General features: G+C 53.9%; 1 protein-coding gene across 1 annotated transcript in view; it reads right to left on the reverse strand.

Moving 5' to 3' along the window:
• The window catches only part of CACNA1E (calcium voltage-gated channel subunit alpha1 E), a 135,783-nt gene that overhangs the window by 102,272 nt on the left and 15,215 nt on the right, over window positions 1-18,296 (reverse strand). The window contains exon 2 of the mRNA XM_075422516.1: window positions 8,529-8,973. Coding sequence (XP_075278631.1) covers window positions 8,529-8,947 — 419 coding nt within the window. The 5' untranslated portion in view covers window positions 8,948-8,973. The remainder of the gene's footprint in view (window positions 1-8,528; window positions 8,974-18,296) is intronic.

The raw sequence follows: 18,296 nt of genomic DNA on the forward strand, positions 1-18,296 counted from the left end.
AGCCAAGGGGCAGCATCACTTTGCCCCAGTGCTGGGTGCTGGCCGCAGCCACGCCACACCGGAGGGAAGCATCCCCCAAGCTGGCCACTGCCCGCTCTCCTGTTTCCTACCAAAACACCCCACGCTGAAGGTATCCGACGACCGCCACACTCCTTGGGCTAACTCTCTGCCTTAGGCTGGAAGGCTTCGCAGCTTAGCTGAAGAAGCCTGAAATAATCACCCATTAATAAATTGCCTGGAGTGCCCTGCTGCTTTATTTAGCCTTGCAAGTAGGGCTCTAATTAGCCTTCGCAGCTGCATCCCGGCTGCTCCGGGCAGGCGCAGAGCAATCCCACCTCCTGGAGAACAGCTATCCACCCACCCCTGCTTTTCCACTAGATTAAAGTGAATTTCCATCCCTACTTCCAAGCCCCAAATCCCTCTGCACAGCCTCTCCCCTCAGCCGAGTCATGGAGCATCCTAGCCCTGCGCTAACCGAGCTGGCAGCAGGTGAGATACCACCTCTCCATCCTCCCTTGCCCCTGATGGGTCCAGTTTTGGGCATCGCACTTCCAGAGAGGCTGACTTGAGAAGATCCTATGGGAAAAATAGGGATATTTGAGAATAACCCTGCCAACATAATCAGGGCTGGGCGGCATGGATAAGAGAGGACCAAGGAGAGGAGGGAATGAGCACAAACCCAGGGGAATACTCCCCTTCTTGCCACCAAAGCCCTGCAAGCACAGGGCTCGAGGAGGCAGATCCTGCCACAGCTAAAGACCGAAACATTGAGCTGCCAAACCTTGATGCACGCATGGGAACAAGGAAATCAAGCTCAAAAAAGACACCCCTGGGGCTGGCCACAGTCAGTCAACAGGAGAAAGCTTATTTCTAGCCTGCCAAAGGCTTGGAGAGAGATTTTTTACCAGCATTTTTCAACCTCTGACCTACCCTAAGTGGAAGAAATCCCTCACTTTCTCCATCAGCATCCTCATGACCCCTCTTGTGCAGCAGCATTAGCTCCTGCCAAAGCCAGCAGAAAGTTTTCTCCTCCTGAGATCTCTTCTTCGCCCCCACAAAAGGCAGGTCCATGCCTCAGGACCATCCTGTGCTTGATCCGATCCCTCTGCCTGCCCTGCAAGGCTTAAGTCAGAGAAACACGATACCAGCGAGCGGGATGATGGAGGAGCCTCCTGCCTTTGGGCTGCAAATATCCCCAGCAATCAAAGAAAAGCTGGACCAGAAAGCCACCATCTCCATCCTCAGTCTCACAAGGCCAAACTTGCAGGCTCAGCTTTCTCAGAAGCAACCCGCCAGCAAACAGGGTGCCTTCAATAAAATTACACTGTCAGGACAAGAGCCAGGAGAAGATAGAGCTGTTGAAAAATTTTTTCCGGCAAGCCTGAACTTACACGGAGCTGCTGATGCTCAAGACAGCCAGAGAAGCCCCATCCCTGGCGTGCAGCCAGGAAGGAGACACCGCTTCCATCTTCCAAACCTGGGAAAGAAGAAGAGGCCGAAGAGCAAAACCTCTCTCCCAAAGCTACTCAGTGCTGGGAGGTGCGAAAAAACCATCCCCCCCTCCCGCTCCGTGCTGCAGCGACAGGCAGTCATCAGCTCGACAGCCTCTGCGAAGGCAAACACCCTCGCCCAGCCCCAGGAAAGCGCAGCTGAGCGCGATTCCTCAACAGGAAAAAGTTCATTGAGGAATTTTTAGGCTTATTCCACTCCAGTAGACACATGGAGAGGACAGTTACAGCATGTCAGCTACTGTTTCACCGTCTCATGAGCTGCAGTGGGGAAAAAAATGACCCCTGTGAAGCTCCTCTGATGACTCGTGGTTTGTAGCAGAGCTCACGAAGACGATGCATGTTTCATTACGGCATCACCCACCACAGTGGTGGGCCCCAAGCTCGCAGGAAAGCTGCTTCCCATCAAGCAACCCAGCACGATACTGGTTAGCATCACCCGTAAGAGATGAGTCATGACGCCGGCTCCTTCAGACGTGTTTTGGGAAGGATGATGCCACTTCGCTCATCTTCAGCGCCGTGGTCCCACAGGACTGGGGAGGAGTCCCAGCATGTTTTTCCCAGTTAAAAAGCGAGGCCCTTGCTGGTGTGCATAGCACCAGCCCAAAACCAGCTAAGCAAGAGAAACGTTCAAGTGTTTTGGGTGACCACGCACCCGTAACCCCATGCTGAAGGACCACAGTGGACTGTCCCATCGAGTATGCGAACGGTAAGTGGAGACAAGAAACACATCTCTCCTCTCTGCTTTTCTGAGAAAGGTCTCTTGATGGCCACCTTGGGAAATGAAGAGCGACATTTGAAAGCTGCTTTAGTACAGCTTCAGCTGAACTGAGACCCTGTCCCAAACACACAGGGTAGAAACTTCACCATTAGTGGTATTTGTCTGTGCGTGGTTCGGTGGAAGTGCCATTTCCAGAGCACAGAGGAGTCTAAGGAGCAGATCTCTCTGGGGACAGGCTGTGCACTAACCCTCACAGCTGGGCTTTCACCAGACTTTCAAAAACCTCTCACGATTTTGAGAGCTATGTGGTTTGAAATGAAGAAAATGCCATTTGGGCAGTGTGCAACAAGAACTCATCTATGCTTTAGAGTGTAAAACAGAGTTAAATTAAAAGTTATAGATACCTCCTGAGGTTCCCTCCACCCTAAATTATCTTCTTACCCTGTCATCTCAAATATACATGGGGGGTGGGGGGGTGGGATATACTATATCTTAAACTGTAAACAGAAAATAATGTGAACCATCCATGCTGGAGAGGCTGGAAAGCTCCCCCTCCCACAAAGGTCTCCTGGCCAGCAGACAGCCCCCATCACAATAACCCAGGGAGAGCGGAACAGGTCGGATGATTCCGGGGGGGAGCAAAAAGACAAGGGTATCGAATACTAGAAGTTTCACTGCATGCCTGCTGCACTGAACCCTGCTTGCAAAGCTGAGAGAATATAAAACCAGGACTGATAAAGCAGAGGGTTGTGCTGCCATCCAGAGGGACTTTGGCAGCCTGGAGAAACAGGGGGGACGAACAGCGTGAAGTTCAGCTTCATGGGAAACGCCAAGCCCTGTGCTTGGGGAAGAGCAACCCAGTAGATGCTGACTGGGGAGCAGCTTGGCAGAGAAAGCCCCGAGGGACCTGGTGGCCACCAAGCTGACCACAAGCCAGCAGTGTGCTCTCCCAGCAAAGAAGGCCAAGAGCCTCCAGGGCTACTTTGGACAAAGCCTCAACAGCAAAGTGAGAAGGTGATGCTTCCCCTGTGCTCAGCCCCAGTGGGACACATCCAGAGCGCTCGGCTCCCCAGGACAGGAGAGGCATGGACTTACCGGAGTGACTCCAGCAAAGGTGGCTAAAGGAGCAGAGCATCTGCCCTACAGGGAGGCTGGGAGAGCTGGGGCTGCTCAGCCTGGTTGGAAAAGGCTCAGAGCAGATCTTCTCAATGTGCATGAATACCTGACGGTGGGCAGTAAAGGCAGAGCCAGGCTCTTCTCTGTGGCACTTAGTGACAGAGCAAGCAACAAAGGGCACAAACTGCAATAAAAGAAAGTCCATCCATGCACAGGAATAAACTTCTTTGACCGTAAGGGGGACTGAGTACTCAGGACAGGTTGCCCAGAGAGACTGTGGAGTCTCCAACCTTGGAGATGCTCAAAACCTGCCTGGACACAGCCCTGGGCAGACTGCTGTAGGTGACCCTGCTTGAGGTTCTTTCCCACCTCACTGCCTCCAGCAATTCTGTGCTTCTGAGATGTGGCCAGCCCCAGGGCGAAGGGGGAAGCTCCCTCTGAAAGCTCGTTCCTGGGGAGCACAACCAGCCCCAGCATGACACATGGCTTCAATGCAGCCCCAAGACGTGCTAACGAAGCTTTCTGATGCTCGCAGCTGCAGCTGAGACTCCAGCAAGGGAAGCAGGAACAAGACATGCCAGGATGCGGTGACAAAACGTCAGGCAGCAGGTCCCGCGCTCCACCTCATCCTCCGCATTCAGCAACCAGCTCCGAACGAGCCCAACTCCCTCAGCCACACAGCAAGGCTGGGACCAACGGTAATTACCCACCCTCCCGGCAACCCTTTGCAAAGGCACCTGAATTAACTCGGAAAAGGAATTCTTCTTCCTCCAGGGTGTGCCAGAAACCCAGACTTCGCAGCAGTTCAGGCAAAGATGCTGTGCTATTTCCACACTGTTGCCAGGACGTTCAGCAGAACATCGAGTTCATCCCGGGTCAGGAAAACTCTCTCCTCCCCACACATCGAAACCTCAGTAACGGAAAGGGAAGAGAGCACAGGGAGGTCCGGGGCGGAAACCTCTGGGAGAGATGCTCCTCTGCTGCTCAAGGGCAAGTTACAGAATCACAGAATATTCGGGGTTGGAAGGGACCTCTGTGGGTCATCTAGTCCAAACCCCTGCCGAAGCAGCTCCCCACGGTCTGCGTTGCAGGTCCGGATCCGAGCGAGCAGCAGAAAGCCCTCCTGCCCCACCGCTCCACGGACCGCAGGCTCCTGGGTGGGCTACGGGGATCTCACTGCAGATCGCACCATGCAAGGGAGACCTAGCAAGCTCCTGGCATCAAAGCCATTAGCTCCAAGATGCTACAAGACAGGAGGTCGCTTTTAAGGACCTTGTTCTTTTGGAGCACTGTCCTGTGCCATGGGCAGAGCGCATCGCTTCCCACAGGACACCGAAACCTGCCAGCCATCACTCCCGAGTCCCAGGTACTTCGACAGCGAATTAACAGCATTCCACCTCCGCGCTGTAACTTCCAAACCACATCAGAGCACAGCTGATTTTCCTCCATCCTCCCCAGTTCCCGTGCTCCCTTCCCAGCCTCTGGGAATCAGGCTCTTCCATGCATCCCTGCTGTAGATATCATTCCAAAACACGGGCACAGCTCGAATTCCACAAATTGCACAAGCTAAACTCAACAAATATCCATGCACAGGTGGTTTTAAAGCCATGTAAGGTAGGTGGGTGGTGGTGGGTGGCTCTGCCTGTCCTTACTGTCAGCTAAGGAAGCAGCTGCTCAGCCTAGAGAAGCCACAGGAGGTTCCCTGTTTGCTTATTTTGACAAGGGGCTTTTCTTTTGAGCTCTCTCAGCCAGACATAGTCCAAATGATGCTGCTACGCGTACACGGCAAAGGCACCGGTGGTTCAACCACGACCACTCCATGCAGCAGCAGCAGGCCAACCCTTGCAGGCATCTGCATCCCCAACCCCAATGCATGAATACTGGGATGGAGGGCAGGGCATGAGGCTGGGACACTGTGAAATGGGTTTTTGTGTCTGCCTTAGGCTGAAGTCCCCTACACAAGAACACGGAGGGCTGGTACACAAACCCTTCACCATGAAGTTAAGTCTCCCATAGAGCCACTGCCCTGCACAATCTTGAGCAGCACGTGGTAGACTTTTCTGCTCTCTGCCTCAGTTTCCCCATGAAAAAATAGGGAAAAGAGCATTTTCCCCTTCCTGTTCTTACTGCATCTTAAGAGGAAAGTACATTTCACTTGTGGGTTTTTCACTGGGAAACAGCAACAGAGATGGAGGCTTGGAAGGGAGCACACCTGGTGGTGCTAACACCAGTGAGTAAGAAAAAGCCTTTGCTTCTCTTCCCTCATTGCAACCCAGCACAGGAGGGGCTGGATGCAACATCTGGCTGCACACCAGGAATGCCGCATCTCCAGAAGGCAAAGCTACCCCAGGGGAGCAGAGGTCTCCCTGTGCCCACCCCACCACACACAAAACAAGAAGCCCAAGAGGATCTCCAGCAGCCACCCAGTTTCTTCAGAGCACTGACCAGGGCAGAGGATGCTCGTGTTGGAAACACATGCCAGAGCTAACTCCTGCAAGACAGACAGCACTCAGAGCACAGTGTTTAATCAAAAAATCCCCAGGAGCCTTGTGAAGGAGCTACAGACCTCTGAACCACCCCGGCTCAACTCATCTAGTTTTGGCAACAAGGGAGTGGGGGGAAAAGCAGGGCCTGCCCTGACCCCAGGGGCAAGCTGGCCATTCCCTTGGGCCTGCCACAGCTCAAAGGCGAGCAGAAAAGCCATTTTCCTGGCTCCCCATAGTCCATCTAATGCCCACCACCATGCTGGGACCACTGGACAATACCACCACAACTGACAGCTGAGCTAAGTGCTCGGCGGTGCTCTCCGGGAGAGCTAGCACCAGACCTCCCGGGCAAAAGCCCCTAGGGCTGTTCAACCATGTCCACCTGCAAGAGGGGCCCTTCTGGAAATTAAATCACAGAGAAAATCACATTATTACTAATAAAATTATAGATATGGAAATTAATTTGCTTTTTCTCCCCTACATGCTATCCATCTAGTCCCAGAGAGCATCCATGGCACCGGGGTAACCAGCTCTGCACACCAGCCTGGACTTTGGCAAATTTTTGGGGGAAACATAACTGGTTTATGAGTCTGATGTTAAAGCGTAAGCCTCTGGCGTGTGTTTTTTGCAGGCTGAAGGGGTATCAGGGCACCTAACTCTGAGCCCTCCAGGACTCAGCCTGCCTTACCAAGCTCATGGGCTCCCTGGGAAGGCACCTGGCCAGGACAGGCAGTGGGGATCTCCAGTCCTTGGTGGGACATGAGGTCAGCAATGCCTGAGTGCTGCTGTCAGTGGCGGAGCCCAGCATCCCCCAGCACTGGGGGCTTCTGCAAAGCACCAGCATCTCCACCAGTGTGGCTATCAGGCTGCAGGCTCGGGCACCTGCAAGGAAAGGCCTATGGCCAGACCGTGACAGCAATGATCCTGGGCTGGTGAGGGGAGAACAGCCCATCCCAAGTTGCCGGGATGCCCGTCTTAGACATGACTTCCTGCACACACCTACAAAACCATTGCAAAGCAGGCTGAAATACCAAAACCCAGCATCCAAGAGTTGGGAAATGCAAAGACTGGACCCTACCAGCCTAGGGAAACACCCGATGAAACAGGGAGAGGTTGGGATGGCAGCTGCCTGCATATTCCTATTGCGTTTAAGACAGGAATATTAGGCTTTGTGTTTGAGTTACTGCTAGGCGGAGAAGTTGAGGGTGGCAAAAGGGTCACATCCCACATGGTACGAGCAGGAAGGGCTCCGGCTTTAACTCCCTGCCACGAAATAGAGCTGTAGTCATCCAGGCAGTTAATTAGTGAGCAGCCATTCTAGGCACTCATTCCGCCAGCCGACAATTAACGAGGCCATCCCTCTGCTTCCTGCCCAGCCATGATTTATTCATCTGGCATCCCTGGTGGGTCGTGGAAGATAACAAGGCATCGAGCACTTGCCGAGCCCATATGTCAATTTATTTCCCCTGTGTGGGTCTTCCTGAGTCACCGGCCAGGAGGTTCCCCAGGCGCAAAGGGATGAGCACCGAGCCGAAAGGGCCAGGGAGAGCCCGCCTCGCCGGTGGGCCGCCCTCCAACAAAAAGGCAGTGGCAGCCTCAGTGTTATCACGAGCGATTTTATCATGCAAAGCATCCCAAAGGAATCCTACCTGCTTCAAACCAGAGGAGCACTGACCTGGATCTCTCCAAAAGAATGTGCCACGTCTAATTAACGTAGCAGCTCCCACCTCCTTCACCACCCCAGTGTTTTCTAACACATTAATTATTCCCCAAATAAAGTGCCCGAGGCAGGGAGCTGCTCCGGACCAGCGATACTAGAGCAGGATGTTCTGCAGCAGCTTATCCCAGGCATTTTTGCTGAGTAGACACAAGGGGGGGGACACCTTATAATTTAAATACAGTTTGTGCAGCGAATGCTGGGCGAGGGAGCATAGTCCAGGACCTGGAGCTGGGTTTCTTTCACAGAACCAAGGCAAACTATGGGAATAAAGTAATTAAAGGAAAATAATAATAAGTCAAATGAATGGGCTCCAGCTCTACCAAGCACTTCGCTTCCATTCTCCCAGGTTCACTGACATCTCCAGATTGCTCTGATTCAGGGGAACTTGGCCACTTCTCAGGATTAAATCTCCTCGCAGCAGGGCTCAAACCACAGTAAAAGCAGAAGGCGATAACCTCAAGTGCATCCAGAAGCTCTGCTGCACCCAAGGGAAACTGCCTTGAGGACTTCCCAGTGTGCCTTTGCCAGGCTTTCCATCCCACTAACTGCCCCACAACTTGGGGAACCCCCAGCTGCCCCTTTGCACCCTTCCCATCAGACACTACCCTCCAGCTCAGAGCCCAAGAGCATCTCTGACCATTACATCTCTCTCCACGTCTCGCACGCACCCCGCAAACTCGACCCATCAGAAGAATACTGTGGTCCAGGCAGCTCAGACCAGCCCAAGCCCTGCAGGATCTGGCAGGTCCAGGGCAGGATGGGTGCTGCACGAGGTCCCAGCTGCTGGAGGCAACACCACCCATCACATCAATTTTCAGAGCACAGGGAGATGCAAGGACCCAGAAGAGGTTTGGCAAAATGCTCACGTGGCCGCTGTGACAGCCCCCAGACCCCCCTCCCCAGTCCCATCGAGGATGGGGAACTCTCCCGCTCCCCCCCCGGCTGCCCACCTGGGCTGGGGGCTCTCCGGTACTTACTCCCACTCCTTCCTCCGCGCCTGCGGCGTGCTCTGCATCTTGTGCGCCTCATGAGCCTTGATAATATCCCTCTGCTCGATCAGCCCTCCCCGCCGGCGCTTGATAATGTCCGGGCTCACGGGGACGTACTGGCCGAGCCCTAGGTCGAAGGTGCTGCCCACCTCCGTGCCGGCATCGGCATCCCGGGAGCGGGGCTCGTAGAGGGCATTGAAGCTGGCGGCGTGCGAGACCAGGGCCTCGGGCAGGCTCTCGGGTTCCAGGAGGTTGCAGGACTGGGTGGTTGGCATCAAGCCGAGCCGGTGCTTGCGCCACATCTCCTCCTCGGGCAGGGCCAAGACGTAGTGGGGGGAGGCAGCATCCAGCTCAGCCCCCCTGCCCGGTGCCGGGACGCTGACCGAGCACGTGCCGAATCCCAACATCTTCGGTGCTGTTGTAGCTCATCACTCTGGAGGGGCAAAAAGACAGAGAGGGGAGACTCAGGGCTTTGCTCTGTTTGCCCCCCAGTTCCCTCCCTTTCTCCCACTCCAGCCGGAAGTCCCATTTCTCCTGGGTTTGCTGGGCTAGACCCTCTCAAACCAGGCACAGGGCACACAACGCCGGACCCCCAAGGCTGGGATGAAGGGGTAGCACCTCCTGCCTTACCAGTTTCCTCTTCCTTCCCAATCCAGGCATCACTGCATCTCTTGAACCTGCAGCTCCAACCCCGCAGCCAGCCCTCCCAGGGGTCCCCAGAGCAGCACAGCTCCTCACAGCTGGACCACAACATGGTGGGAAAAGATGGGAAAAGAGGAGAGACTCAGGAGACCTGGATCAAACCACCCCTGCACTGCTTTTGCCTTCTTTTTTTTTCCGCTAATGGGGTTCAGATTTTTTTTTTTTTTACTTTTGCAGGGGTTTGGGAGGAATAACGGGGCTGGCAGAGCATAGCTCAGCTGGGAGCACAGCCCAGCAACCCCCCCAGCACAGCACTGGAGCATCCCCAGCCAGAGCATCCCTCCAGCCCCACGCATGGAGGAGGAGGGCCTGGCAGAGACAGGCAGCAGCTTAGGAGGCTGGATGTGGAAATATCAGCACAGCTTTGACTCAGGAGCCGCACACAGGAGCGCAACGCTGCCAGAAACACCGCACCGAGCGATGCCTCCTGGGCTGAGCAAAATAGATGGTACTCTACAGCCTGAAAATACAGCCGAAGCCTTGTCATGGCTGAAATGCTTTAATTCTAGTGTTGGAGAAGCTCTGTTTGGCACGTTACTGCTGCGGGAAGGGCTTCAGTCTGGCAGCCCCTGAAACTCCCCTGTGATGGAGGTGAAAGGGGGGACGAGAGAAAAGAGCGAGGCAGCAGGCGCTTCACACCAGGGCTGTCACCCCCTTCCTAACTACAGCCCCGACGTGGGGGAAAACAACCCAGCAAGGGAAAGGAGGATTTAAAACCCCCAAAATATGACAATAACACAGCAAATTAAGCACATCAGTCATCTTAGCCCCTTCCAGGGTGTTGTTTGGAGACACCCGAACTCCCCCTCCAGAGCAAACAGGGAAGCGAGAACGGCAGTCAGGAGAAATCACCACACCAGGAGCAAAAAGATTAAATATTGACAAAAAAATCCAAGAGTAGCCAAGGGGAAAAAAATCAGAACAGAGCATGAGCCCCCATGCTAGCCAAAATAAGCCCGACATCCCCATGGCGCAGCCAGGGCAGCATCTCATCTCCTTCAGGTCTGTGGTGCCACGCGGCAAATAGGAAGCGTCTAAAGCTGCCCCCAGATTCAAACCTGCTGGCCTAAGGGGTATTCACCCCTGGGCAAGCTCTCCAGAAAGAAAAAGGCAACTGCCATTAAGAGCCTCAGTAAATTAATTACCACATCGATAAGAAGAGTTTGGCTGCTCCCGCTGAAAGCTATAAACAGATTCTTCATTACTTTGCTTACCCCTGTGACTTAAGGGCATTAATTACCTATTTTTTTTCAAGTCAGTTCTGAGTACCTTCATCGTATCTGATTTTCCTCGACTTCTGCCTTCCCTTTTCATATTGCTTTGCTCATTTTCAACCCTCCCCTGCTACAGTTTCACTGCTTGTTCAGCCACACTGGGTTTTATTTGGGGTTTCAGGGGTTTTTTTTGGTTTGTATTTTGGTTTTATAGGTAGTGGGTGTTGCTTTTTGGTTTTTGTTTTTTGTTTTTTGGGGGGGGTTTTGTTCATTTTTTGTTTTAAACAACCATTCTGCAACCCTGTTTCTTCCCTGAGCATCTCCTTGGGGAGGACATTAGGCTTTCTTGCATGCAAGCACAAGCACCCTGAGCTTCAGGCACGCCGTGGCTGCAGCAGAGCCGCAGGGACAATTAGCTAAGAGCAAATGAGGACCCACCCCAAGGGCAGGTCCAGCATCCACCAGCTCTCCTGCCACCTACCAATGCACGTCCCACCAGGCTTGCTCCAGAGACACCGGTGACTCCCAGGCTTGGAGACAAGTGACAAAGCTCAAGCAGAGCCCTCAAATGAAACATTGAAAAAGTTTTAGGAAATAAATAGAAATCATTAGCTCTGCCTCAGCAAACGGGGCTCACGCTGCCAGCGGAACAAGCCACGTTCCCTCCGGAGAAGTGACAAGCAGAGAAGGGAGGATGCCAGAACATTTTGTGAAGGAAAGCTAATGAGGTTATGTGCTAACAAGGGTGCTCGCGGGATGCCAGGCGCCACATACGAAGCATCTGACACTGGGGCATCTGCCCATCTTCTAGCCTTTGGTCCCCACTTCACACCAAAAACAAACCCGCTTTATTTTTACACAAAATCTGAATTAGTGGGCAATGTACCATGATTGTTCATGTCAGTCAGCTTCTGCTGTTTAAACGCCAGCCCTGCCTCCCACAAAAGGGAAACCTCCAGCAAGCCGAGACGTGGCCAGTTTTGAAAACATGGAGTTATCTTCTGATCCCATCCATGGAAAGCCACAGCTCTGTGTCCACCAGGAACGGGCCATGGTCAGAGCTGGGGCTGCGCAGCCAGCCAGTCCTACCTGCACGCTGGGTTTGCTCAATTACCTACTACTTGGGTGCGTAATCGGTGCCTCCAAACCCTTCCAGCTGTAAATCAGCCTTCGCATGGGGATAAACCCAGGTTTGCCACACAGTTCCCTATTAACAGCTGGGCAGGAGATGGCTTTGCAGCTCTGTTAATAACAATTAATAACTGAAAATAACAAAAGAAAACAGCATATCCATCTGCCCAACCCCACCATGGTCCCACATGTGGTTTCCCACAGGTGACCCCGCTGATGCTCGCTGTCAGCATCCCCGGTTGCACAGCTGGGACATGGCAAGAGCACAGCACAGAGCAGCACGTGGCCCCCGCTGCCTCCGAAGCAGAGGGCATCACTGCACGGAAACAGTGCGTTTGGCTATGTTTGATACAGGACAGCCGAGGAACAGCTGCTGTTGTGACACATAGCAGGCTTTTAATACCAGAAAATGAAGTTTCTAAAGGCTCTTATCTCTCAAATTTCAGTCTAAAAGTAATAAGAGGAAATTTACTGTTTGCTCCTGCAACAGAGAAGTCATCTAGACAAACCCATGGCCACAGGGCACTGGGAGCACTCAAGCTGAATTAGAGCGTGGATATTCAGCTGTGAAAACTCTGGCACCGGTGCTTTCACTTGCACAGTGGCTGGGAGCAGCGCAACGCTCCCAGCACAACCTGGGGGGCATCCGAGGACACAGACAACCCAGCTGCGAGGACGCACAGCCAGAGCTCACCCCATCTGATGGGGATCTCATTAGAGACATCACGCCCGGCATCCATCCATCCTCTCCCATGCTGAGATTGCCACGGCCAAACAGGAACAGCGCAGCAAGCGCCTCTTGCCCTGGCAACACAAGCTGAGACAGGATGCATCCCATGGCAGCATCCCACCCAACAAACCACCAAGAACAGGCTTTTCAAGACCTTGGCACCAACGGACAAGTGATGGAAGAGACATGCACAGGGCCTCTACAGCATCCTTGGAAGATGACTACACGCTGCCAGGTGACTCAACCCTGTTATCCCAAGCCAAGCAGCATGCCAGGGAACACAGCCTCTGCAGGCAGGAGACCCTAGACTCTCACACCATCCTTGATTTTTTTTCCTTCCAGAGGCTGATTAACTGAAGAGCTGCAGTGAGAAGCAAGTTCCCAGCAGCACCGCTGACCTACAGAGAGGAAATTCCTTTTAGGGGTTTTCTCTGTGTATGTGTTTGTGTTACAATGGCAGCAATCAAGCCTTTAGCCAAGTAACTAGGTATTACCATAATGACTACACTCAGTGCTTCATGCACTGGGTGAGCTCTTTGCTTCCATTATCTGAATAAACTTCAACAAACACCCCCAGAGTTGAAGCAGAAAGGTTTAAGGCTGTGCTGGCCCACGGGGGCTGATCTTCCCCAGGTGACAAAAGGGTCCAGCACCACAGTGCTGAGCCAGTCTGGACACCCCTGTCCTGGAGAGGACCCGAGGCCTCAGCCCAGGGTGGACAAACCCTGGCTGTGTTGCATGCAACAAGCAGGAGAACTGCCAGAGTTCTCCAACCGTGATCCATCAGCCCAGCAGCCTTCCCTGGGGATTTCAGGGATGATGGAGTGTCCCTCCTCTCTCCTGAATGAGCAAGGAGAGAACACAATGGGGACAAGAGCAAACCCTCTGGGATATGTAAATAAATATATATATATATATATATGAGAGCATCTAGGGTACTGCCTCCAAGCATCCAAACCAGATGGGGTTTCTCCACCAGCCCACAGGGACTGTCTCTTCCCGAAGCTTGGTCAGTCACCTGGGGAATTCACATGCTCGGACATCTCAGCCCCGCTCCATCCTTCCTGGGGCATAGGGATGCTCCAAATCCATCCCCTGACAACACTTCTCTCTGGCTCACTAACCTGCCTCTCCCAGGTCCTGGAGGCCACTTGGTTTTCAGGACAACCAAATGCCATCTGCCTCTCTCTGCTGAGCCATGCTTACCCATAGCCACTAATTATTAGTCCCTGCTCAAGGGGAGAAGGAGAGCTCACGCCGCACAGCTAGGCAGAGCACAGCCTCAGAGCACTAGGAAGAAATTCAACACGGGTCCCCTCCAAAGAGACAGATGGGCTGCGAAAGCAACCGATTCATCCCCGTGGCCCTTTCCTCTCCCACCACATGCACTTCCCCTCGCAGCAGCACGGGGGGGCGAGCACCTCTGGGGCCAGCTCCGGACCCCTCCGGGCCTCTGTCTTGCACCGACTGCGGCGCCTGGGTCTGTGCGACACAGCAGCTGCGGGAACCAGCTGACAAGGGCGAGCTATTTTTAGCCGAGTCATTTGTTACTGAGGAAGAGTCTGTTGGATTAAACCCCCTCCCATAACCCCTCCACCAGCAGCTTTGCAGAGCTCTGCCAGGAAGAGCTGCTCGCAGCATCCCTGGTACCCAGCAAGAGCCAGTGCTGCATCCCATGGATGGAAGCTTTGTAGGACACCGGTAATGGAGAGACTTAAGCAAGGTGGGAAAGAAAGAAAGAAAAGAAGAGAAGAGACATTTACAGGCAAAGGATTCTTGCACAGACCTATTCCTACGCTCAGCAAAAGGTGCAGGTGAAAGGCCTGGATCAAACATGCCAGTGCAGGACAGCTGGGGGAAGGCAGTACCGCACACACCAGCTTGTTTGGGGCAGAGAGACACGGTGCAATCAAACCAGGGCCACTTGGCTCATTTCTCAAGAAACATACATTTCTCATCACCCATTCATGTATAATAAACTATTTTCTGGGCCTTCACAGCACCAAGACACTACAAAGACCCTTGGAACGACTGCAAAGATCAGATGGAGGAACGAGCGCAGCTCCGAATACCCATGGGCTGCTTCAGCCCGAGAAATGCTCCGGCACCAGACAGCCTTTTGTCTGGGAAACAGCTTTTGTTCTGCCACACTGGGGTTTTCACGGCTGGCACGATGCTCCAGTGGCAAAGCCTGCTCCCCGGGGCTGAGCACCGCTCTGCTTCCCAGGAAAAGCTGCACTGACCCGGGATGGGGCCAGGTTACCGCTCGGAGCTCTTCCCAGCTAGGAGGCATCTCAAAGGGCAGCGAGCCCATGGTGGGTCCAAGAGCTCTGCCCACACCAGAAGTGGGGTAGCACAGCCCTGGGGACAAGAGTCTTCCCACAGAGCAGTGCTCCCAGGGGAATTGGCTTTAAGAATATCAAAACATGAAATCCTCTCTTCTCTCCTTTAAGAAGAACTGTTAAACAACCCCGCTACTATTGATATAAATGTACATCAAAGAAATCAGCCCTCCATCTCCAGCACAGAGAGGCGGGAGAGCCAGAGGCTGCCAGGAAAGCAGGACCCCCAGCCCCGGGGCTGGCTGCAGGCAGCGAGCCCCAGCCCCAAGGGTGCTTTCAGGGCATGGCCAGGCACGAAGCTGCTGGGGCAGCAGGGAGAGACAGGGCTCTGTCTGGCCTGATCTAGGGATTTTAGTGATGGGGTTGCACCAGGCATGGACAGCAAGGTGTCCTGTCGCTTGGGAACACCCATCTCGGCAAACAACCCAACACCCACATTTCTCCCAGCATCACCTCAGACCATCTCATCTCTTCACCTCTTCCTACGCCCCTTGGAGCCAGACAGGGAGAAGTTTCTGCATCTCAAGGCAAGGTACCCCTCATCGCACGCCCATCATGACTCCAACACCCACCCCTGACCCCCATCGCCATCCCGGCTCCCCCAGTAAGGGGGAGAAAAACAAGCACAGGCAGACCTGGGAGCATGCATGCCATCAGCTGCAGGCAGAGACGAGGAAGGCAGGACGACGTACAGCACAGCTCAGCGTTTCCCTTCCACGTACAGGCTCTTCTCCCCAGCAGGGCCAAGGGGAGAGGTATCACCCTTGCTGGTAAGCAAGCACTGGACCCTGGCTCGCCTGGCACGGCACCGCTGCTCTGCAAACAGCGCGCGACCGAGCCCGGCAATAGAAACAACAGGGGACAAGAAAACAAGCCGAGGATCTGTGCAACAGCCGTGTCTAGAAACCAGCTGTGCTTGGAGCTAGAAGTGCACATAGCCAGAAAGCATGCCCTTAGGAGCTTGCTTTCCAAAGAAGGGCAGAGCCAGGACTTGTTAAGATAATTTCCAGCTGGAATCACCGGGCCACCCTCCAGGAATACAACTCCACTCCTGCACAAGATCACGGGCTGTTGCCCCTCCGGAGCTGTGCTGCCCTCCTCCCTCCAGCTCCCAGCACCAGGAGGTTTTCCTCAGAAAGTAGCAGCGATCCTCCTGGGCTGCCCATCATTCCCACAACGCACAGCAGACAGCCAGCACCAACATAAAGCGCTCGTACAGGAAAAAACCCAAGGCTCAAGGACCTCGAAACAGCCTCCCCTTCCCAGCCTGACAGTCTCTGGGTATTTGGTGAGCCAAGAGCCGGTGCAACGCAGACAGCCACGGACAGAGCACCACCATCCCCGAGGGCAGCCTGAATTTATGCTTTAATTAGCTTTAATATGCTTTAATAAGCTGCCTCTGCACATTGGCCCTCGGCTGCTCCTGCACACCTTGGTGCTGCCAAGCCTGGTAACTCAGCCCAAGCGAGCTCATTTCAAAGAGGACAAGTGATCCCAAATGACGTCAGGGTTCAGCATTGGTCTCCACCACTGTCATCCCAAAAGCAGCTTCAAGAATCACCAAGGTACAGAGAGGAGCAGAAACTGACAGCACCAGCCAGGGTGTGTTAGAAGTTGCTGTGCAACAGAGAAAGAAAAGGCTTTAAAAAATAGACAGACTGGTCTCTGGGAAACACTGCTGGCAGAAACCAGCCCAGCCGTCACGCCAGAGCACCTGAAATCAGGCAGGACGTGGGAAAGGGCTAAGAACAGGGCATTACAGAATCACAGAATAGTAGGGGTTGGAAGGGACCTCTGTGGGTCATCTGGTCCAACCGCCCTGCCAAAGCAGGGTCACCTAGAGCAGGCTGCACAGGACCTTGTCCATTGCTTTCGATATAGCAGGTCAGAAACCCAGGCCAACTGGAAACCACGGCTACAAAGAGGATTTGAAACAAATACAGAAGGAAAAACAGGGAACTGTGGAGCTTCCAAGCCTCTTGAGCACTGTCCTGGGAAAGTTTGCTCCCCCGTGCCAAGGCAGGCTGAACACGCGTTGTCCCAATATGGACCATGAGAAACAGGAGCTGCTCGATCTGGGCTCCCCAGAGGGTGGCCATGGGTCTGGATGGCACCCGATGCATCCCCAGCATTACCACCACACACCCCGATGCTGGCTTCTTGCTGCTGCTTATGGCTTCTCCAAAAATATCTGGTTTAGCCAGGACCTACCCGCTGGGATAGGGCAGGAAAGACACACACATGGCTCAGACAACATTGCAGCATCCCATGGCCACCTCCCAGGCCAGCCTTCTGTGTTCCCTCCTCCCATTTCACCCCCTCCGGGCTCAGCAGCAGCTCTGTTGGACTGCCCTCCTTCCCTCCAGCCAGGAAACTTAACAAAAATAACAAAATACTTGTTTAACCTGGCAAAGCCAGCAAGGAAAAGTTCCCATTTCCAACGGTGCCTTCACCGAGGTGACTCACGAACCACAGCGTGTGTCATTACTGAATAGACCCGCAAAGGCAATTACACCATCATGCCAACCTCAGACTCCCGGCACAAGGAGTCACAGCACCCTTGAGAGGTTAAAACAAAGGGATGCTTTAAAGGTGAGCGACAGCAGGCTTTATTCTTCTTTGACTTCTGTTCTCATTATGTAGAAAGAACTCGCTGAAAAGGTCTTATTGTTTGTGCAAAAAACAGTGAAGACAGGAAGGGGATAGAGAAGAAGTCTGTCCCGCCATGGCGAAGACCTGGGGAAGGAAGCATGCTGCGCACCCTCCTCTGCGGTGTCCTCACCAGCAGCTCCGGCCGCAAGCACAGGGATGGAGCAGAGCCCCAAATTGCTGGGTAAACAGAGCAAGACCTTCCTGATTCAACCTCAGAGGAGGAAAGGCAGTTTTTCCTGTTGCTCCTTCACCCAGGTCTGCTATAACCCTTCCCCGTTTACCTCACACACTGCAGAGAACCGAGCGGATTTACATTTTACCTTACCCCAGCCTGAGATAAATAGACAATAAAAAGGCACTTCTTGCCCATCAGCATAACAGATGCACTAATCGGGACTTGAGGACCCCTTAGCAAGCAGCCAGCATCCCTGCTGGGTCCGAAGGGCAGGAGAGCATGCTCCAGGACACTCAGCTACCCAGGGGCAAAAGCCTGAACCAAGACCCTGCCGTTTCTCCCCCTCCCCATCCTCATCTGTCCCTGCAACCCTCAGCTGCTCCAAGCTGCCACACACACCTAGAGCTCGCCCTCTGAGCCCAGTTTCTCCCCAGTCTCCTGCAGTACAGGAGGTGAGAGGAAAACGATTTCTGGGGAGCTAAAAGGGACATTTCATCAAGCCTGCTTCTCCCACCAGAATTTATAATCTGGCTTAGCAAGCACCTGACCTGGTCCTCAGCTCCCACCCAACGCACACACACCTGGGAAGTCCCAAGAGCCCTTCTCCTCCTCAGGGGATGCCACCAAATCCCTTGGGAAAGCTCGGGTGCTGCCTCACAGCTCCTAAAGGCAGCCAACCTCCCAGACCCCGCGGGGAGCCGCGGGCTCAGCCAGCCTGGGCATGAGCCCAGCCACTTCGTCGAGGTGCCAAGTGAAAGGTTAGAGCTTCTGCAAACCATCTGGGCCAGAGCACAGGCACAGAGCACAGCA

The sequence above is a fragment of the Opisthocomus hoazin genome, chromosome 6, assembly GCF_030867145.1.
Source record: "Opisthocomus hoazin isolate bOpiHoa1 chromosome 6, bOpiHoa1.hap1, whole genome shotgun sequence".
Lineage (NCBI taxonomy): Eukaryota > Metazoa > Chordata > Aves > Opisthocomiformes > Opisthocomidae > Opisthocomus > Opisthocomus hoazin.